Source organism: Aethalodelphis obliquidens, unplaced genomic scaffold (genome assembly GCF_003676395.1).
Source record: "Aethalodelphis obliquidens isolate GAN/ISIS:26980383/991018 unplaced genomic scaffold, ASM367639v1 scaffold38, whole genome shotgun sequence".
Classification (NCBI taxonomy): domain Eukaryota; kingdom Metazoa; phylum Chordata; class Mammalia; order Artiodactyla; family Delphinidae; genus Aethalodelphis; species Aethalodelphis obliquidens.
The window spans coordinates 4,160,580-4,182,115 of NW_020837982.1; the positions used below are offsets into that span (position 1 = coordinate 4,160,580).

At 59.4% G+C, this 21,536-nt stretch overlaps 1 protein-coding gene across 18 annotated transcripts in view; it reads right to left on the reverse strand.

Moving 5' to 3' along the window:
• MYO18A (myosin XVIIIA) overlaps nt 1-21,536 on the reverse strand; it is a 95,598-nt gene that overhangs the window by 23,621 nt on the left and 50,441 nt on the right. For 11 of the 18 annotated variants that reach the window (XM_027130471.1, XM_027130474.1, XM_027130473.1 and 8 more), the window contains 23 exons: nt 21,319-21,425; nt 21,028-21,204; nt 20,454-20,667; nt 20,043-20,185; nt 19,343-19,443; nt 18,419-18,482; nt 18,061-18,205; nt 17,715-17,735; nt 16,438-16,449; nt 15,653-15,829; nt 15,344-15,434; nt 14,893-15,085; nt 13,963-14,049; nt 11,797-11,938; nt 11,476-11,635; nt 11,082-11,268; nt 10,516-10,759; nt 8,055-8,164; nt 4,842-4,907; nt 1,659-1,787; nt 805-948; nt 326-415; nt 75-194 (listed from right to left, as the gene is read on the reverse strand). In XM_027130471.1, coding sequence (XP_026986272.1) covers nt 75-194; nt 326-415; nt 805-948; nt 1,659-1,787; nt 4,842-4,907; nt 8,055-8,164; nt 10,516-10,759; nt 11,082-11,268; nt 11,476-11,635; nt 11,797-11,938; nt 13,963-14,049; nt 14,893-15,085; nt 15,344-15,434; nt 15,653-15,829; nt 16,438-16,449; nt 17,715-17,735; nt 18,061-18,205; nt 18,419-18,482; nt 19,343-19,443; nt 20,043-20,185; nt 20,454-20,667; nt 21,028-21,204; nt 21,319-21,425 — 2,924 coding nt within the window. Of the gene's footprint in view, nt 1-74; nt 195-325; nt 416-804; nt 949-1,658; nt 1,788-4,841; nt 4,908-8,054; nt 8,165-10,515; nt 10,760-11,081; nt 11,269-11,475; nt 11,636-11,796; nt 11,939-13,962; nt 14,050-14,892; nt 15,086-15,343; nt 15,435-15,652; nt 15,830-16,437; nt 16,450-17,714; nt 17,736-18,060; nt 18,206-18,418; nt 18,483-19,342; nt 19,444-20,042; nt 20,186-20,453; nt 20,668-21,027; nt 21,205-21,318; nt 21,426-21,536 lie in introns of those variants that run through there. The other 7 variants (XM_027130480.1, XM_027130477.1, XM_027130485.1 and 4 more) reach the window with 4 other exon arrangements.

Consider the following 21,536-nt stretch of genomic DNA (forward strand, 5'->3'; position numbering starts at 1 on the left):
CAGAGGTGCCACCTATCATTGGGGGAGCAGTGGGCACTAGAGTGCGGCAGCCGCTAGCACGGTCCTGCCCTCACCTGCAGCTCCTTCATCTCCTTCTCAGCCCGGAGCCTCTCAGCGGTCTCCGCGTCCAGCAGCTGGGAGGCGGACTCTCCCGTGTTACGTTCATCCGTCAGCTCCGATGTCAGCTCTGAGATCTGTGGTTGGGGGAGGGAGTCGCCACCAGTTGAACTGCCTGCCTCACTCAGCTGGAACAGCAGTGGGGGGCCTCCTGGGCTGGGCGCCCTGCGGAGGTGGGCCGGTCAGTCTGGTGCTGGGAGGCACTCACCCGGGTCTCCAGCCGGTCACTGCTGAGACGCAGCTCGTTCCGCTCCTTCTCCACCTTCTCAAGCTTGCTCCTCAGCTGCTGGATCTCTTCCTAGGGTGCAGTAAGGCGGGCAAAGTGAGCCAGAGGCCCTGGGAGAGGTTGGGGCCCAGGAGCTGCACCCTTGGGGTGAATGAAGCTGGTGAAGCTTGGGCCGGGACACGAGGGCACTGGAAGCCACTGCCTCCCTGGGGCTCCATCCCTAGACCCTTCCCCGTATGCTGAGGATGCTTGAGGTCTTATCCTAAGAGGATACCTAGGGGCTCAGCCAGCACCCCAGAGGGATGCCTTCTGTTTGCTGGGCATAGTTCAAGGATACCAGCTCTCTGGACTAAACAAAGGAGCACTTGGGAGCCCAAGACAAGCTGGCAAAACTCTTGCCCACGTGGATCAACTACAGCCCTTCCCTCCCAGCAGCGTGGCCTTCCCAGGCTGTTACATACGTCTTTGTTCCGGATCTGCTCCTCCGACAGCTGTACCTCAATGAGGGGTCGCACCGTGGTGAAGAGCTTCCACCAGGGCCAGTCCTTCACCCCTTTGTTCTTCTTGATGTTCTTCTGCACACAGCGAATGGCCAGGTCTTGGATCTAAGTTGGGGTGGGGTGTGGCACACAGCAGGCTCTCAGTCCTGAGCCCACCAGGACCCTCCCCACCACCAGCTCAGCTGTTGGGCTGCTCCTCTGGCCAACTGACCCCGAGTCAAACACTCCCTAAGCCACCCCTTGCCCCCAGCCTCCCTCCGTTCCTTAGAGAGTGGGAGGCAGACAGCCCGGCCCTGGGAGCACCGCACTGGGCGCTAACCGCTCCGCCCTCATTAGGAATAACTTCGTCTGCTTTATTTGCTGCCTGATTATTTCCAGCACCCTGGCCGAGATGTGCTCTAAAACCTAATCTTGCTGAAACACAAGAGTCGGAGGTACTGGCTGTTTTATGGACCTGCTAATAAGAAAAGGAGACGCTGACGCAGCTCCTTAACCCTCACGGAGCAGCCTACGATCCGGAGCCCACCTTTGCCCGGGCCCTGCTCCCCACCACCCTAGCCCTCGGACCAGGCCACACAGCCCCATCGCTGGGTACACGAGCACTGTCGCTGGCACCAGGGAGCTGCCCATCCCCTGCCCTGGCCCAGGGCACGCTGCCCCGGGACGTCCAGCCTCTTCTCCCCCAGATAGCGATAACTCACAGCCCCACGACCTCCTGCCCGCACGTTCCCTCGAGTGTCCCTCCCCCACCCCCAGGAGCTCAGCTCTGCCCATCTAGGCTGAGGAGTGGGACGGGGATGGCCCTGCAGCAGCACCTTTTTCTTCTTGAAGTGCTGACGGGCCAGGTAGCCCCTGCAGGCTGCCTGGAACAGGGTCAGGTTCCTGCTGGTTTGTTCATCCCGCTGTTCCTCCAGCCGTGCCAGTGTGCCTGCCCGGAAGAACACCTGTGGAGACGTGGGCCAGGTGAAGGTGGGAGCCTGGGCTGGGGGCAACCCGGTGGAGGAACGAGCAGCTGGCACAGAAAGCCAGCAGGCCCAGAACCTGGCCCTTGGCCTGGGAAGAGCCTGAAAACCCCGGGGTCTACGAGGAGGGAGGAAGAAAGAGGCTGAGGGAGGAGGGCCAGGCTGGGGGCTGGGGAGGCTTTGGAAGGGGAGGAGCAAGGTGGGAAAGAGATGAAAGGAGAGGGAGGCCGGAGGGAAGGTATCTGGGACAAGAAGGACGTGAAGCGGCGGCCGGTCATATGGGGAGGCGCCCCTCAGCAACACCTATGGTGGCTTCTTCCCCCAGGGCTGCCAGCAGCACTGCCCACGCCCCTGTACCCACGGCCACTGCAGGCCCGCCACGGGCTCCAGCCGCCTCTGGCCTCCAGCTGCCTGCGATCAGGCAGATGGTGGTGTTATGTGTTTAAGAAGGAAAAGGCCCAGGATGCAGTGTGCAGAGAAGGGGGAGGCCGGGGAGGGGGCCCCTCCTCTTCATCCTCCCAGCTCCGTTTCATGTCGGACTGTCTCCTCTTTCATGTGCCAACACCCTGCCCCCACACCCAGGTTTCATCTCGTGAAAGAGCCAGTGGGGTGGGTGAGGGTTGGCCCAGGCGAGGGACCTGTCACACGGGTTTGGGGGCTGGAGGGCAGGCGTGAGAGGAACCAGCTGGATGTCCCCACACCCAGCCTTTCCTCTCACTCTTTGGTGCCCTGAGCTGGGACTGGATAAAATGTTCTGTGCTAAGAGAAAAAGAAGAGGGGGAATCGTCAGGTGAAAAAAAGACTAGTATCCTTGCAGAGGGCAAAGGCCATCTAGGTTTACAGCACCTCCACCTTGCCCAGAAGACAGAAAATTCCCTTTTGTGGGGCAAAGAGAAGATGTGAACTCCACGGGAAACATTCAGAACCGATAGGCACGGTGTCCCCAGGCCTCCCTCCAGGGAAGAAGTGGGGAGAGAGCCCGCACTTTCTGCTGAGAAAGCTCCGCCTCTGGCAGGAACCTAGTTCCCCGAGGCTGGCCTGGGAGAAAGCCAGCTCAGTCCTCTGCAACACGCAGGGCTGAGCGCCTGGGATCTCCAGTGGGTCTCGAGCCCTACCTGAGCCTCTGTTTCCCACGATGCGTGAGCCTGAGATTCCACAGGGGGTGTGAGAGACCCAAGTCCCCCGAGAGGGTGGGCCAACATGCTAGTGGTCAGTCTGACTAGGCAGACGTGAGGTGTCAGGGAGGGGGATGGAGAAAGGCCCAGAAATACACTGAGAAGCGAAAGGATGGTCTGGAGTCTAGAGCAGTGAGCCTCAAACCTCTCTTAACCTCTGTACATTTGTGGGGTTGAGTCTTTTTGAGTATTAGGTGACATCTCAGGGCCGTCTCTCCCCGTGAAACACACCTATCCATACACGTTTTACAAACATCAGGAAGCTCTCAGACACCCAAGCTTCCCTGCCTGAACCCTCAGGGTCCTGTGGGCTCAGGTTGAGACCCCCTTTCCTCTGAAGCAATGGGACACACACACAGGGAATCCTCACTCACCAGCCAGTACTAACCACAGCCCAGAAGCCCTGACACTTCTCTCCCAAACCAGATGTCAGCAAGCATCTGACTTTGCCCCTAATTCTGCTCTGAGCGTGAGTGGGCCCTGGGGTTCTCCTGTTTCAGCCAGGCACCTGGGATGATGCAGAGAGTCGGAGAGGGCAGCTGGGAAGAGGACCAGTCTGTGCAGGCCTTCTTCTACCCAAGACATACCTTGGAGGAGGTGCCAGCCCCAGGGCCAGCCAGCAGCGGCTCAGCCTGCCAGAGTTGACAGGAGCCCACCCAGGGAGAGAGCAAGAGGCTGCAGTGAAAAATCTGACTGCAGGCCTCCCAGGGAGGAAGCTCAGCTGGCCGCTCCTGAGCTTAGAGACAGGTGGGGAGGAGGCGAGCAAGAAGGTGAGCCAGACAACGGCAGAGACCAAAACCAGAAAGATGACACGGAAAGAGGCTGGGACCACAGAAGGCACAGAGGACAAGGAAAGAAGCAGAAAATAACAGATCTGAAACCAAGGAACAGAGACCAGCAGGGACAGCCACGGCCCAAAGGAAAAGGATACACCAGGGACAGCACAGACGAGGGCAGAGGCAGGGGACAGGAAACGGATCCCCAGGGAGCGAGGGGGCAGAGGAACCAAAACCATGACTCAGAAGCAACGCAGGGAGAACAGAGCTGACAAGCAGTACGCAAGGCTTTTTTGCGAGCACCCCCTTCCACCTCATACTCCCACGCGTTCCTTCCCTCTCTGCTGACAGATAGACAGTCCAGAACCCTCCCGGTGGCTCCCAACTGCTCTCCGTCCCACCTTGGCCCTTGAAGCACAAACGTGGATGCCACCTGTCAAGCCTCCCAGTCTCGGGAGAGAGGGGTGTCCAGGCTCCCTGCCCCGCGGGAGGGACGCTCGGCTGGCCCTCTGGTATGGAGCGACGCGGCAGACTGGCACCTGGGGCCGGTGTGCCTGCCTTTTCTGCACGACGTTCCATTCAGGTGAGGAATTTGGCCTGTTGGACGGGTGGTGGCGGCACAGCCTCACCAAGCCCTGCTTGCTCTCTGGGACCCTGGCAGCCCCAGACGACTCACCCAAGGAGGCTCTGCCTTCCCGCCTCTCCCAGCTCTCCCTTCCGTCTTCCCCATTCCCCACACCAGGACTCAGGCCAATTCTGGGCCACCTTCTGACCCACTCCCTCCTGACATCACAGAGGTGTTCCGTGCACTGAACAAGACAGTTATTCAGAGGGAGGGAGAGTCAAGTTTGCTGCAGCTGGAGTATTCTACTTCCTGGCCCCCAGCCCTGAAGGGGGCAGCTTGAGAGGAAGGGCAGCCCCAGAGTGGCTGGGGGGGAAGGGGGCTGGCGGGGGCAAGACCCAGCAGGGGCCCCAGGAGACTCCTGAAGTTGGACTGAGCAGGGAGAGCAGGAGGGGAGGGGCAGCCACGTGGACAAGTGTGACCAGAGAGTGAGAGCGACTGCCTTCCTGTAGGGACAACTCACCCGGCTCAGGCCCATGCAGCAGCTGCTCTGCTCCAGGTCCAAGGACTCCAGCAGCTCCTCCACCGCCTACAGAGAGATGCCTCTGTCAGGGAGCCCACCCGGGGACTCCCCACCTCCACGCAGGGCTTCTCCCAGTCACTCAGCCCTTCCCGTCCTCCGTTCAGTCCGCTCTTTATTCAGCGAGCACTTTCGGTGGCTTCTGCAGCGTCAGGCCCCTTGCTGGATTCCGGGGATATAAAGATGACTGCGAGAGGAACACGCTATCTTGTTGGGGAGCGAGACAAGAAAATTGGTGAAGTACACAGAGGAGGAGGCATCTAAGCCAGACAAGGGAGCTGTGGAAGGCACTCGGAGGAGGTGTTGCTTGTGCCGTCTTTAGATACAAGTAAGAATTAGCCAAAGTAGGGGTGAGGGCATTTCAGGCAGAGGTACTAGCATGCGCAAAGGCCTGAAAGCATAAGGCAGCAGGGAGCGCCGAGGAAACTCCAAGTAGCTCAGTATAACTGGAGGGTGGGGCGGGCAGCAGTTAAGGGGCGAGTAGATAGGTGGGCAGGGGCCAAAGGACGTGAGCCTGTGTGCTCCGAGAGCCCCTGGAGGGTTCTCTCGGGGAGGGGCACGGTCAGATGTGCTCTTGATAGAAATCCCACCGGCACACGAGTGGAGAATGCAAGGACCCCTTAGGCAGGAATCCATAGGAGAGAAGGCTAGAGCCTGACCCAAAGGGAGGAGAGGAGGGGGAGATGCGAGAGACCTTAAGGAGATGAAGCCTTGCCCGATGGGGGTTGGGGGGGTTAGACGAGAGGGAGGAAGCTAGGGACACATGGAGGTTTCTGACTTGTGTAGTAATTAGTTACTGGTACCATTCTCCAAGGTAGGCAATACGAGAGAAAGAGTAGGTTTGGGAGGAGATATAATCAGTTTGGTGTGAGCGTGCAGAGTTTGAGGTACTATAAGGGCGTACAGGTAGAGCAGCCCAGAAAGCAGCTAGATAGAAATGCACGTCTGGCGTGGGAGGGAGGCCTGGGCTAGAGGCATTGATCTGGGAGTCATCAATATATATGCGGTAATTGAAGTGATGGGCATGAATGAGGTCGCCCAGGAAGAGGGTGTGGAATAGAAAACAGATAACGGCCAAGGAGGGAGCCTTAAAGAAGAGAGAGGCCTTTACTTCAGGGGGGTGTGAAAGACGGGAAGCTTAGAGGGACCGAGAAAGAAAGAACAGAGAGACAAGGGGAAAACCAGGAGTGGCATCAAAGAAGCTGAGCAGAGAATGTTTCAAAAAGAACAGAGCTGTCAACAGTCACATGGCAAGAAGCACAGAAAAGTGCCCATTAGCTCTGGTAACATGGAGGGCTTGGGAGGACAAGACCAGTCCCAGGTGTCAGGGGTGGCAACCAGGCAGCTACCGGTGGAGGAATGAATGGCAGTGGAGCAAGGGCAGCAAGAGGAGACTAAGTGTCGATGGTGCAGGGCACGAGGGAGGGTTGATGGAAGGCTCCTTTCTGAACGTAACGTCTGTGGAACGTTTCTCCACTGAGAGAAGAGCCGGCAGAGGAGAGGCCGGAGGAACAGGAGAGAGAGAAGACGTATCGCTGATGGAGCAGGTCTCCAGAGAGGCCAAAGGGAATTGGTTCCAAAGCACGGGAAGAAGGGACTGGACAAGGGGAGGGAGGATACTTCTCCCACCCAGACAGGAGGGCTGGGGAAGAAGGAGGCACCTGGAGAGGAGTGTACAAAGGCAGGAGGAAGTTGGAGCCTCGATTTTATCAGCGTTTGGAGGCAAGGTCGACTGCTGGGAAGGTGCAGTGGGGGAGGATTTGAGGAGAAAGATGGAGAATGGAATAGCAGAGAAGGAGCTCGGAACAGGGGCCAGGTAAGGATGGAGCATGTGGAAAATGGGGCCCAAGGGTCCAGTGAGCCTGGAGACCATGGACCTATAGGAATTCAAGTCCCTGCAGTTGTATAAATTTCTCCCACAGCCCTTTGGGAGCCCCAAGCCAAGGAGGGCAGACGTCCAAAGGTGGCCCTTCAGGGCTGGGTGCTATGGGAGGCTCAGGAGAGCTGAGGGTGAGGAAGGCCGAGTGACCGGAGGGCTGGACCACGGCGTCGAGACTGAGAGGAAAAGGAAGTGAAGTCAGAAGGGAATGGACAGAGCAGAGAAAATGGAGTGGGGTCCAGAAATGAGCGGTGATGATGGAGTCATAGAGCCGGTGTCCTGAGGAAGGGGTCAGATGCACAGGTAGGAGGCTGTGGTGAGAGATTTCAGGAGCGGAGAATTTCCAGGGATGATGCGGCGCTGGGTGTAGCCATGAGGGGGAGGTGGGAATGGAGGTCAAGGGTGAGAGAGAAGGGGGTGTGGGGGGGTCATCTATAGCCACACCAAGGTCACCCTGCACACTGGCAGGTCCCGGATGGAGAGGGTAGGGAGAAGGTCTTTGAGGCCTCCATCAGTGTGGGTCTGTGACTCGGGGGGCAGCAGGAGGCAGGGGGCTTCCTGCCCTGTCCTGCACAGCATTCTCTCTTTGAGGAGAGCCGTCCTAAGGCCTGAGATGCCTTCCAAGTCAGGCTGAGTGCCTGAGGCCAGAGCACAGTGCAGGAGGGTTCCTCGGCTCAAGGAGCCCTTTGGCTCTCTGAGGAGTTGCCTCCGGGGGTCAAGGTGACAGCCGAGAACGGCAGGGAGACATCCCTTCACACAGCCAGGAACTCACCAACCTGGCTGACAAGGGGCCTGCCCTGGGAGCCTTAGGCTCACCCTGGCACCAGGAAGGTGCTGCCACATCAATCTTCCTCCAAGGAGGGATGCCTGCCCCTCCCCTGGACAGCTTCCTGCTGAAGGAACTAGGCCCTGGTGTGGAGGTCAAGGCTGAGGGGCCCGGGTGCTACCAGTGGGGCTACCCGAAACACTAGTTCTAATCTGCCACCTGGGAGGCTCTTGGGTGACTGTCTGGCTCACCGGAGAGCAGACACCCTCAGCTCGGGCCTTTAAAGCGGGTGGCTCTTCTGTGATTCCTACAGTCCGTCTGTGCCCCGGGCTGCCTTCCCCCCACCGCCACAGCCTGGCTGCCATGTGTCCCTGGCCTGGCCCTGGTTGGGCAAAACCAGGTACCTGACCCAGGGCCAGCCTGGCTCTCTCTAGGGGAGGAAGGGCAGCTGCCTGGAGGGGTCTGAGCAGAGGGAGGAGGGTCTGGCGGGGCCGTGGGGACCCAGACCTACCCGCTTTTCATCCACCACAATGTAGTTGCGCCCGTGTTTCTTGGTCAGGTGCGGGGCCAGGACGTCGAAGCGGCGGCGGAACTCGGAAAACACCATGTGGTCAGGGTAACCTAGGGAGAGAGCGGCCCGGAGCCAGGCCCGTCAGCCTCGCCTGCTCCCAGAGCCCCCAACAACCACTGGTGCCCAGGTAGAGTCACCTGAAAGCGAAGAGACTGCAGGGGGAGGAGAGCCCGCGGTCGAGGTCGCCCCGGGAAAGGAGAGTGGAGAGGAAGGAGGCAGGGGCGACGGACAGGAGGCGGGAGGACAACCAGGCTGCCCCACGCTGGGACTGCGGGGATTAAACAGGGAACAGGTTCTTTTAGAAGGAAGCAACTTCCTTGTCGGTGAGGATGCAAACGGGGGACGGCTGACCACCTGGAAGGAATGCTATGGAGGTAAGAGCCTGGATGACCCCTAAGATGCTTTCTAGCCTCCAGGTCTATGACTCTGTGATAACCCAGAGAACGATGTCTTGAGGAATTAATAAGGAAAAAAAAAAAAAAAGAAAGAAAATAGGGCATCGGAGAATAGCAGAGAGGAGAAGTGCAAGGGCTTAGGGTTGGAATCCTGCCCTGGTTCTTGCTATCATGTGACCTTGGACCAGTCACTCAACCTCTCTGAGTCTCGGTTTCCTCGTCTGTAAATGGGGGCCCTACCACTTACCCCACATGGTAGTCATGGTGCTTAAATGGGAAAATGTGTAGAAAGCACAGGTTGGCTCACTTGGTGGGTGTTCAGAAAGGGCTCCCTTCCTGCCACCTTCCTGACCTTGGGCCCTAGGCCCAAGGTGACCAAAAAGCCTTGTAGATTCCCTTTCCCTAAAGAGTGTTACCTCTAACAGAGATTCCCTACTGTCTGGGCTTGAGGCTGGGGCAAGGTCAGGATTGTGGCTAGCGAGAGGTTACCCTGAGGCACCCCGAGGACACCAGAGCCCACGGCAGTGGACCAAGAGACCCACTCCTATGGAATCACAGAATTTCAAGCCCAAAAGAGGTCTTACACCGGATATAACTCAGCCTCCAGACGTGGAAACTGAGGCCTGAGAGGGGGAGTGACTGGCTTGCTCAGGGTCACAAAGCCTGCGGCTGGAGGCAGAGCTGGACTCCAAACCCAGGCTCCTGACAGCCCGTCGGGGGCTCGCTCCACCTCAGCGGCCTAGCTGGCTCTGGGAAGCCCTCCAACTGCGAGATGGGGCTGACGCATGTGCCTGATGATTGAAACAGGAGGCGGGGGCCACTGAGGGGCCAAGACAAAGTGAGCTATTGATTGTATCTGAATTGCAATTAAATTGATGGGCCGGGATAGCAGGTCCGGACGCCTGGCATCTTAATTAATCATCAGCGCCGTCGATGGTGGCTGGGGGCTGGGGGAGGAGAGGGGGTCCGCTGCGGCTGGCCTCATCGATCTGCTTGTCTGAGTAAAGCACATTGATTTTGGTTCAGAGCGGTAACAATCTGGTTTTGAAATAATAAACAGCAACTCCTTACCAAGACGTGGGGACAGATCGATGATTTATTTAGAGCAGGGCTGGGAGCCCGTTTCCTAGCTTTGGCTGCTAAGGAAGTGACGGTGCCCCTGTGGAATGCCTCCAGGGGACCTGGCTGTGGGTCGGTGGGAGCCTGCATGGTCTTCTAGCTAAGGGAGAAAAGGGCGGAAACCTGGCGATTCATAACTTTTCAGGCAAACGAAACCCTACTCAGAAACTGGTCTGTTTCGGTCAAATCCTGCTCTGCCACTCACGCGCTGTGTGACCTTGGGCAAACTACTTAACCTCTCTGAGCCTCAGTCACCTCATCTGGGGATGATACTAGTACCTACATCTCATGAAGTTGTTGGGAGGATTAAATGAGTTACTGTGTGGGACGAATAGTGTCTGGTATACCGTAAATGCTCTAAGGATGTTAACTACTGTTGTTATCGTTCTGTCTGGCCCCTCGTCCAGATGGGTCCGTAAAAAGGGTCTGTCTGACCTTTCTTGGGAATTCTAAGTTCTTCAGAAAGATTTAACACTTCATTTCTCATTGCAGGGCTGGCCCACTCTTAGAGGCGGTTGCTCCACAAGGACACTGAGTCTGCTGCTGTGGGCAGAGCTGACCTGTCCAAACCAGGGAAGGCGGAAGGAGGGAGCTGTGGGAACAGGGCATGTGGGCTGGGCAGGGGAGGGGATGAGGAGGGCTGGAATGTGGAAGGGAGAGGATGGTCAGCAGGCTGGCAAGAAAAAGAGAAAGGAACAGACTGGGCTGGAGAGATGCAAGGAGAGACCCCCAGAGGAGGCAGCAGCAGAGATGAGGGGGATCTAGGGCCAGTCGGAGATGGGGGGGAGCAGCACCCCTCCAGCCCCACAGGCCCTGTTAGGGAGGTGGGGAGGGGCAGGGGCAGCTCTAGGAGGGAGAGGTAGGAGTTGAGAGGGAAGGGGCCCCACCTTGGCGGTACATGCGCACGGCATCAAGCAGGCGGGAGCCTCGAAGCTGGGCGCGGAGCAGGGGCACGTCCAGCTGCAGGAGCCCGGCCTCGCAGTGGTCTCCCGGGGGCAGGTCCAGCTCACTGCTGCAGCTGACTCTGCGGGAGTGGGCAGAACGGGGCTCCCCCGCCCAGCCCTCTGCCACAGGCAGGAAGCAATGCACGAAATGCAGCTTTGACTTCTTGATGGTGTCAATGAGGGCGTCCTGCCAAAGGGGAAGGGACAGCCTTCAGTGGGCTCTGACAGCCCGAGCCAAGAGACCAGGGACTGGCGCCAGCGTCTCCACTCTGTGCAGGATGGCAGGTGTCCCACCCCTGGCTGGGCAGGACGTGCTAAGCCTGGACAACCCTGCCCGTACTAGGCCCGGGGGGCCACGCACAGCGGGTAGCACTGCAAGAGGACCCCACCAGCAGCAATCAAGGTGAGTGGGCTGCTGAGTGGGCACTGGTGACCGGAGCATGCCCAGAAGGCCCCGGCCCCCTGCCAGCGGTCGGGAAGCACCCCAGGGCCTGCACTGGCACACTCACCACCTGCAGCCTAATCTGGATGCACAGGGACTTCTTCTTGACGGCCGCCATCCCTGTGGTGAAGGTCTTCCGCATGCTGGTGGCCCGGCGCAGCGCCAACTGCGAGCCGCCCTCCAGGCCCGCAATGGAGCCTGAGAGCACCGTGGCGCTGCCCGCCCGGCCCAGAAACAGGTTGCTGATGATTTTTCTGCCAGAGGAGGAAAAGGAGGGAAAGAAGTCATATTCAGGCAGCAGTAGAGGCCGTTCCTCTTCCCAGCTCCTAGGTCACCGTGGCCGGGGGTCTGGGCTATCTGGGCCGGGGCTGCACGTCTCACACCCGACAGAGACACTACAGAGAAACCCTCAAACAGCAGGAAGAGAAAAACGGGGTGGGTGGACGGAGTGGTGTTCTTACTTCTGGGAGTCCTGCAGGAGCCGGGGGGCGTTCTGGGTGGCCGGGTTCTGCTTGGTGTAGCTCAGCCAGCCGGCCGTGTTGTACTCCACCCAGTTGGTGCAACGGCTGTGGCCCAGGAGAAAATGGTGCGCTTTGCTGCTGCGCAGGAGGGGGCTTTGGCCTGAGGGCGGGGCAAGCAAGGTTCAGGTCATCAGGGCACAGGTCCCCCAAAAGCCCATGGACTCAGTGAGCCCCCCAGGCAGTGCCAACTAGACTCATATATACATAAATGGGTTCTCAGGAGAGGAAGCAGAGGAGCTGCCCTCCAGGGGTACCACCTACCTTTTCGGTCACCTTCCTGGGGGCCATAGTAGGAGAAAAGGCGCTCCAGGAGGTCGTCCTCAGTGGCCCCTGGCACCAGCACCTCCTCTTCCAACAACCATAGCAGGCCCTTCGCCTCATCCGTGTGGGCCAGCGAGCGAACCTATGCAGAAGGAAAGAAATCCCGCAGTGTCACATGGAGCAGTGTGAAGGGGGCTAGGACCTGTGGTCCCGACCGCACACCATAAACATGCTACACAGATACACACGCTACAGCTCCTGCCACTCACGGCTGACATTCTGTGGAGCAGGTGGCCAGCAAGGAGAAAGAGGGGCCAGAAAGAGATCAGAGAGAGAAGCCCACAGCACAATGTGATTCCTAGGACCTGTGTCCTAAGTCCCCAAAGACTGAAGGCTTCTCATTGACGCCCAGAGCCTCTCCTCCATCCTCAACCCCTTGGAGATCAGGGGGGCTTGGGTGAGCCCCGCGTTGCCCTCACTCTCTGGGCATCACCTCCCACGCAGATGAAAGGAGATGAGGTCTTTAAGGCCCTGAGCACAGGGCATGGCCCAAAGGAAGCTGTCAACAAGAGACAGCGGTGATTAATCCCGGTTCCCCGCCCGAGAGGGGAGAACCCAGAGAGGGCTCGGAGCACTGCAGGTGGGGTCACTACAGGGTCCTAAACTCAAGTGCCAAAAGCCTAAGACAGCTGACTTCATGGCTGTGGCAGCCAACATGGGCAGAGCTGGGGCGCCTGGAGAGCAGGTGGCCCCATCTGAAGGGAACAGCCACCACTCAGGAGCAGCCAACCGCTGTCCCGGAAGAACGGTGGCCTAGTGTCGGCAAATCCTCCAGCTTTTCAAGAGAAGGTGGAAATACTGAATTCTGGTTTCTAATTCCCCATGCAAGCCGAACAACCGAGGGTGAAGGTGCCTTTTTTCCGGAATTCCCAGGTCTTCCCTGGGCAAGGAGGCCTCTGGCCTGGCCTCTAGGGGCTGGGGACAAGAGAAGTAAGAGAAGTACCCTTTTCCCTCTCTGACCCAAGCTGCCCAAGGGAGTCTGTGTGCTGACCAGGAGGACACAGAAGGTGGCCGAGGACCGATGGGCAACTAAGGCCCCCGAGCAGCTGGAGCTGTACGGCAGGAACGAGCAAGAAGCCCCTGGATGGTGAGTGGCAGGCTGGGCACTGAGGGGCCCCCGTGCCCAGACCCATCAGAAAGGGGAGAGCAAAGGAGGGGAGGGATGGCCAAGCCCCATTCAAACACACTGTCTGACCCACCGCTGCTGCTAAGCCAGCCGGGTCAGCTTGCCCACACCTCCTGGGAATGGCAGAGGCTCTCGAGGGAGGCCTTGGCAGGGGCCTAGGTGTCAGGAAGAAAAGCCAGCTTCCCTGGGGAGATGTGGGACTTGGGCACTTTAAGCCCTTGTCCCAGGGGGACGCTCGCTCTCCCGGGGCCCCACCCCCTGGGCCAGGGCCTTCCCGCAGGGAGGCGGGAGAGAGAGGTGGGACTCAAAGCAGAGGAGGGAGATCAGCAGCCTGGCAAAAATGCCAATTCTCCAATAAAGCGCCTCATGCAGCTTCCCTAATTGAAGACAATGGCCAAATGCCAGGCGCTTGCCAGGCAGCCAGTCCCCCAGGCAGCAAGGTGCCCAAGACGCTTGCCCAAAGGGTGACAAGGCCCGTCCCCAGACTGAGCGGCGAGGACTCACACCCACACAGCCCCTCAGTGGGCATTTTATATCTGGGTACTGTTTCTGTGTTTGGGTGAATGCCACCTCCTCGCCCTGCTCTGCTAGGCTGCACTGGTCCTCCGCTTGGGGACGATGGGAGGGGATGACTGTGTCCTCTGGGTCCAGCCAGGCCCTCACCACTGAGGAGGTGGTAACAGGGCTCCTGGCAGACACACTGGAGGCACGGCTGGGACAGGGCCTGAGCTCAGACACCCATGGCTGGTGCTCCCCACTGCACCAGGGCAGAAGGAAGTACCACCTTCCCGGCCAGACTGGCTGGCAGCTGAGCGAAAGGGCGCACAGCTCGGAAGCGCTTGGTGTCTGGGCCTGACTGCTGGGCCCCCCAGCTCATAGTGTCCCCACGCAGCAGCAGCTCATATGGGGAGGGCTCTACCAAGGGACAGGAATGGGAAGGGCAAGAAAAGGCCAGCCCAGGCCCTCCCTGGAATTCCTACCAGGGACTGATGGGAGGCCTGGTCCACGGCGGCCACAGAGTCACCTGTGGCTGGCTCCAAGTCGTCAAACGCCAGCTCGATGTTCTCCTAGGAGGGAAGGTGGGGAGGTAGTGAGCACAGGGCCGTGTGTGGGGTGCAGCCCTAGGAGCAGGCCAGGTGGGGACGCTGGGGTCAGCAAGTCCAATGTCCCATCCGAGCAGGAGCTCCCCTCCAACAGCCCGACTGACAGATGCTCACCACCTCTCAAGGCACCGCATTGTGTCTTCGGACAGCTAACCTTCTCCTAACCTCCTTTTACAGCGAGCTAAAGTCACGTACACACTCCTGTTACTCCCACCTGCTGATCAGGCTGCGTGGAGTTAGCCCACTCTCGATTTCACACACTCATCCTTGAAATACTTGAAGACAACTGTCATTTTCCTCCTGAATCTTCTCTCACCCAAGATAAATATTCTCCCCAGCTCGTTCAGCTCACCTCCACTTGAGGTAGGATTTCCAGATCCATCCGGGACACCCTTTTATGGGGGCAGGGGGGCTAAGTAATCAGTCACTATACCAACAGCTCAGGAGACAGGGAAGGCCAGGCCCGACACACGTGGAGGCAGGAACTGCACGGTGGCGGTTCACAGGGCCTAGGCAGGTGCCTTGAAGGTGGGCAGAGAGGGGCTCCCAGGGACCCTGAATGCATCTTGGGCTTCTTGGAGAGCAAACTCTCCATAAAGAAAGAACGTAGCCTAGGCAGGAAAAGTGGCCTGCTCCAGAGACCACAGGGGGACATAAACGTCAGAGAGTGAAGGGCTGGGAAGGGAGCAGCCAGAAGGGAAGGGGTACCTTGCTGCATCCACAGATGCCTCCCCCCCGCACTGAGGGTGCCAAGGCCAGAAGGTGAGCCTGGGGGCGTTAGGCGGCAGGGGCAAGGTCAAGTGCTACCTCCTTGTATCTTTCCAACTCCTGCACAAAGGTGCGCTCGTGGAAGAGCCTCTGCAGCCGGTCCTGGGTGTAGTTGTGGCACAGCTCCTCAAAGGAGGCCCCGCGGGCCGACCCACCCTGCTCAGGGTTCTGGAAGCCGGGAGTGTCCACAATCATCATAGAGCAGAGTGAGTGCTGGCTGGACTTGAGAGCCCTTCACAGGGAGAGCCTGGGTCAGAGCTGCCCAGGGCAGTGCCCCCGGTGCCCAGGTAGCTCACTCCACCCCCATCCCCATCCCTACCCAGGTGCCCAGGACCCGTGGGGAGGACGTGCCTCTCCTGCCTGCAGGGACAGTGAGCCCTCTGCTGGTGGAGGATGGCTCTGCCTCGGCAATCACACAAGCCCAAAGGCATCAACCCCACCTTCGTCAAGGCAGCAAGATGAGAGCTCCTAGGCCCTGCCTGGCACTCACCTGTTCACCAGGGAGATGAGAAGCGTGAAGAGCTCGCTGTAGAGGCCGGACGCCATGCCCTCCAAGCACTCCAGTGCACTCAGTTTGGGGCCTGTGGGCAGGAGGGTCAGTTCTATCTCCAGGTCCCTGGGACTCCCCACCTGGGTGTGCTCCCTACCCACCCAGGCCAAGGCAGCATGGGGCCCTGGGGCTGGGCCTCTCCCTCTAATGGGAGCATCTATTCACCTCAGGAGTTTGCCCACCCCAGAGATGGCAACGAGCCCAGGAAGAGGCCTCCAATCACATCCAGCAGCCAAGGGGCTCGGGTACCTGTGCCGTCCCCCAGGCTGCTCTCCTCGGGACCCTGGCGGAAGGAGGTGGAGCGCTGCAGGGTGCCGCCCTGGTGCTGGTGCTTGAAGATGGCTGAGGAGAGCTCTTCCAGGCTGCAGCCCAGCAGGTACGCGGCCTTCTGGGCCCACTCGTGGCGGGCAAACTGCCTGCGCCCAGCTATGGGGTAGAAAAAAGGACCTGACGTCGTGGGTCTTCCTCCTTAGACTGTTTGCTGACCACTGTGCCCTTCAGCTCCCTTGCGCCCATAGCACTAGGGAGCAGGCATCTTCCAGAGGGAAAAAAACGAGCCCTGATGACACCAGCAGGGCTTCAGGCAAAACAGGGAGAGCCAGCAGCTGCCAGCGCTTCCTGTGTCCCTTGGGGTTGGAGAGAACGAGCAGGTCCTATAAGAGGAGGTAACTCCACACTGCGGCCACCAGAGGGCTCCCAATCAGCTGCAAAAACCCCTTTAGAGGGCTTGGCTCCAGGCGCCAACGTGGGGAAGGACAGAGCATGAGCCAGCCCACCTAGGATGAACACAGAACTGCCTGTGCCTGGTGGGGGAGTATCAGGAGAGCACTGGCGTCTCCCCCTTCCTTGAACGCATTAGGACCCTCCCGAATGCGTCCGCCAGGCGAGACCGCAAACATCCACGGTGGCCCAACAGTGGAGAGGCGAGAAAAAACTGCGGGGGAGAGGGAACAGCCCACGCGGGCAGACGCGCCTCAGCCGACACGTGTCTAATCGCGGCAATTAGGGAAAGCTAACAAGAAACAAGGTTTTACCTTCGGCAGCTTCTGTAAGGCAAAGGACCAGCATGCAGCATGCAAAGAAAAACAGCATGTTAGCAAACAGTCATCAGCTGAGCCTGCCAGGCCCAGTGGAAGGGCCCGTGGGGGTGTGGCTTTGGAAAGATGAGCAGGAGAGAAAACACAACCCCATTCAGACTCAGAAACACAAAAACACACACGCGTGCGCGCGCACACTCACAGCCTCAAAGGAGTATGTTTATGGATGTGATCACACTGACACACAAGGGAAGAGACCTGCAAAGACTTTCTATCACACACACATGTGCACACACACAACCCCCCCCCCGCCGAAAATACTGGAAGCTCTGAGGAGGTAACAGACACTGCTCAACAAGGTCCACGTACTGACGCACCCAGAGCTCTCCACCTGCAGGCAGCGCTGAGTAGGGTTACAGGAAACCTGCACTGTTACCTCCTTGGAGTGAAAGAACTTCCTCAAGACACAGCCACACAGCCACCCACCTGCCCACCTACAAGTGTGGAGACAACTTCTTTAACTCAGAGTCTGCTTCCTCTTTGGCAGGGATGTAACCTGCTGGGATCATAAGGAACCTAACACCCAGACGCATGTTCCTCCATGCACCCGCCCACCCTCCCACCCACCAGCGCTTCCTCACTCCTGCTGACAGCCTGGGGCCCTTCACATCCCAGAGGAAGATGAAGCCAATGCCCAAGGTGCTGTTCAGAAGCAGCATCCCTTTCCCTAAACCGGAGGAGAAAGGGGTGAAGAGGAGCTCAGAGCACCTGACCGTCAATGGAATCTCAGAGGAAGGCAAAGGAGCTCTTCCAAGCCAGACCAAGCTCCAGCCCTTCACAAGACCCCAAGCACTGATGCTGAAGCTGCAGCCCATTCAATACCACGGTGCCTGCTGCCCCCTAGTGGCCTCTACCCTGACATGCAAGAGGAAGAGGCACCTACTACCAAACCAGTGGAGAGAAGGGAAGACTGAGGGAAAACTGGCCTTGGGAAGCCCCAGGAAGCAACACACCCTTCCCCACATAAGCCCCATGGAGGGCATCCTGAGAGATTCCAGGATCTGAATGCAAAACAGGTAGAAGCAGCTATTCCTGGGACTCTGAGAAGCCCCACTGCCAGTAAGCACCCTCTCCACCCTCAACCCTGGGGCTTCTCCCAGGCCAGTGTCCTCTGCTATGATAGAACAAGCCCAGCCCCCAGAGAGAGCCCAGGGCAAGCACCAAGAGGGGGCAAGGTGGCCCCTACACCCCAGGACGGGGTCAAGGTCAGTTACCCGCTTGCTCCTCGGGGACCTCTGTCAGAAAGGGAACAAGAAGGAGAGTTATTCCAGGGGGACTGCTCTGAATTCGTGCCCTTCTCTTTCCTCTCAGCCTCCAACCCCCAAGCCCCCTGCTCTTCACAGCGCGCCCGGTCACTGGCACCTCAGTCCAGGCCTCTGACCATCCTTAGCAGAGATGCTTCTCTGGGGGTTTGGAGACTTCTGCTCTGATGAAGGGGACGGGGAAGAGGCACAAGAAAGAGGGGTGTCTGATGACAGGTGAGTCTGCGCTGGGCCAGGACAAACTGGGAGTGGACTGGGCCCCCACCAGCTCTCCCAGGTGACCCGCTAGGCCCGTTACCTTTGGTGGCGCCTGCAGCTCCCAGGTGGTAGATGGCAGCCAGGATGAGCCAGCAGGCTTTCTGCTCGTCGGGGGAGATGCCCAGCACCTTCATGGCCGCCTGGAGCTTGCTGAACTGCTGAGCCGCCTTCTGCTTCTCCTCAGGCTGCAGCGACAGATGGGCACACTGGCAGCAGATCTCAGAGGGGCTGTCCCTCTGGTATCTCTCATGCTGCTGGAGCATCAGGGCGGCCAAGCTAGAGGACAGCCGCCCGGCCTGGGCTGGGCTCCTGCTACTCCCATGAGGCAGTCCAGGACATTCCAAGCTTCTCCGACCCCAAGGCCCAGGGCTGCCCACCCGTCCCCAGAGGCCCCTCACCTTGGCCAGTGGTACAATCCCAAACACATTGTTCTCTGCCAAGTGGTTCAAGTGGAGCTCTGTCCTAGGGGTACAAACGAGGCATCAGCACAGCGCTTGGTCCCCACGCCAAGTCCATCTCCCTGCCGGGCTGGAGACAGAGACTCCGCTTCCAGACTCAGTTCTGTCTGCCCATCATGCCCTCCTGTCAGGCCAGCTGCTATGGCCTTTCCTAATTGGCCTGGACACCAGGCCAGAGCACTGGCCTCCCTAGGACAGGTCACAGACAGGCCCTGGTGAGAGTGTCCAGACAGACCCCTGGAAGAGAGCAGGCAATCTGCCTGAAGGGTGAGTCCAGCCAGGACTGAGACCGTGCCCTCAGTGACAAGGAGAGCTCAAGACAACAGTGCCCTGGGCTGCTTGCTCAGCCTTATCATTTATCCTCTTCTCAGTGGACACAGACAGCAAGCCCGAAGGTCTAAGGGAGGAGCCTGGCGGAGGAGCCAACGTGGATGCAGGGAGGCCAGCATAGAGGGCACTGGAAAAGGCTCGGGCTTTTGGCCCCTGTGTGGACTCAAACACCTGCTCAGCCCCATACTAGCTGTGTAACTGCGGGCAAGCCTCTGACCACCTGCATCTCGGTGTGCTTTCCTCTCCAGATCTGGCTTCCCAGGAGCACAGATCCTAGCTAGGCCCTGGGAACGCTGAAGGGTCAATGGTGCCCCTCACATATAGCCAGGTCCCCCATGCCCGGGGCCAGGGAGCTCCCGCCGGGCAGGGCCTATGGCTCATTCATCTCGCCATCCCCAGGGCCTAGCTCAGAGCCTAACACATGGCAGGCGTGAAATAAACAACCGGCATGGGATGCAATCAACTGGCAAAGCCCAGGAGCTGTCAGTGGTGGGAGCCCAGAGCACCCTCCTTGTTCCCTCTGTCCCGTCTCACCTGAGGGTACCATCCCCGCAGGCCAGCAGGTAGTAGAAGATATTGAACGTGGCCTCACCGGCTGGGCGTCGTGCCACACGCAGCTTCTCCAGAAGCATCGTCTGTGGCACAGCATAGAGGGTATGTGGGCAAGGAGGCAGTGCCAGGTCAAGCTTCTCCCACCCACACCAGAAAGAACCAGGCCCATGGGAGCGAGCGGCTGCATCTGATTCTCCAGGTGCTCAACCAGCGGCCAGATCACCTCATGGTCAAACCTGGGGCAGACACCAGAGCCAGGGAAGAACACAGGCCCTGCCACCCCGCCCAGCCTCCAGGCACAGTCTTCCTGGGGAGCTGGACACTTTGTGGTGAGAGACTTCATTAGCATGGAAGGGAATCAGCCTCAGCTGGGCCTTACTTTACTGACAGGCCAGTCCTGCCTGGGTGAATCAGCCTGAGAGAAACCCCCGAGCAGGGGCCAGGGCCCCAACTAGGGTGTGGGCAACCCCAGGATGGGCAGGAAGCTGAGCCGTGCCCCATCCAGGGCAGGAGGCACAGGGGGCAGAATGTGGAGGCTCAGGGCAAAGTAGGCCAGCTCTGCCGGGCCCAGGGTCCATTTCGTTAGGGAAGAATCCCAGGAAAATGAGGTGCAGGGGAGAGTCTGATTTCTAGGGCGTGAAATCAGGCAGCCAATCTCTTACCACCCTGAGTGTCCCCTCACCTGAATGGAGGCTGAGGCCACCTGGCCGGCTTGGTCAAAGTCCAGGGAGAGGATCTGGGAGAAGCGGGTGGCGTTGCCGTTCATGATGGTGGGGCTGTTCCCAAAGGCTTCCAGGAGGGTGTACAGAGCCTGCCACTTGTCCACTGCAGAAGACAGGCCCAGGGCCCATCAGGAAAGCCACGGGCAGCTTGCCCCCAGCCACAGGCTCCAGAGGCCCAGGGCGAATGGGAGGCCCATCCCATGGCTGTTCCTCCAGCCCAAAGGCCCAGTTACTTAGACAAGACTGCTGAGGATCGAGGGGCTTTGTGGACACGGAGAGGCCAGGGAGAAGAAGAACTGGCACCTCAGCGGGGCCTCCATCCCCACACCCCTCTCCAGCCCATTCTGTTTCCCCAGCTGCCCCTGCCTCACCAGAAAACACCTTATTCCCGCTGGTGCCTGCGATGGTGGCCAAATATTGCACCAGATGCTGGCAGCTGGTGGTCTTGCCACTGCCACTACTGCCCAGGAGGATGATGGACTGGTCCTGACGGCTCATCAGCATTGCCCTGTATGCGGTCTGAGCCACGGCATAGATGTGGGGGGCCATGTCCTCCCGCCGACACCCCTTGAACATGTGCATCACCTTGGGCGCGAGAGGGACGGAAGGAAGGGATAGGCGCTCTTAGCTGGCTCCACACGGACAGCCCTCACCCCCAAGGCCCACATCTTTCTGGGCTTTTCACTCCAGGGGAGCCAGAAGGTTCTGAGGCTAAGGTCACGCATGGAAATGCAGATACCAGCCCAGTCCTGGCCTCTGTGAGGTCGGGGGAGGGCCTTCTGTCTCCACCCCTTGAAATGACTCCTCTTCCCAAGGCCACCGTGAGAGTGGACAGGAGCCCCGTGGGATGCCAAGGGGAAGGGGTGGAGTCGGGGAAAGTGGGCAGGGGGGAGGGGATAGAGGGGGCGGTCTGTGGGGCCACGTGGTAGCTGAGGGGGGCTGCACCTTCTCCGAGTACACAGCGGGGGCCCCCCGGGGGCTGAGGACCAGCAGGCTGGGGCCGGCGTACGTGTGCAGCAGGCTGGCGCCATAGCGCTGGCGCAGCGTGTGCAGGACGCTGGACTCATTGAGGTACACCAGCGAGGCCAGATCCTCCAGACGGTCGCAGGAGGGAGCATTAGCCTGTGTGACAGGACGGGCGGGCGGGCACTGAGGAACAGATCCAGTCTGCTCTGCCAGCGGACAGCCTGCCCAGCCCGGCCCCCATCCTGTGCCCTCCACCAGCCTCCTGCAAACCTTCTCCACGTCATCCTCGTCCACATCCAGGACGGCTCCATCATGGTCTAGCTTCACGCGCACCTTCCCCTCGGGCAAGCTGAGCTCCTCGGATTTGAGCTGAGTGGCTGCAGAGCAGGGACAGACAGACAGACAGACATGGGCCCGGGAAGCCGTGGCAGCCTTCTTTGGGCCCTTCATGGTCCTGCCTTCTCCCCACTGTATCACCAGCCTCTCCT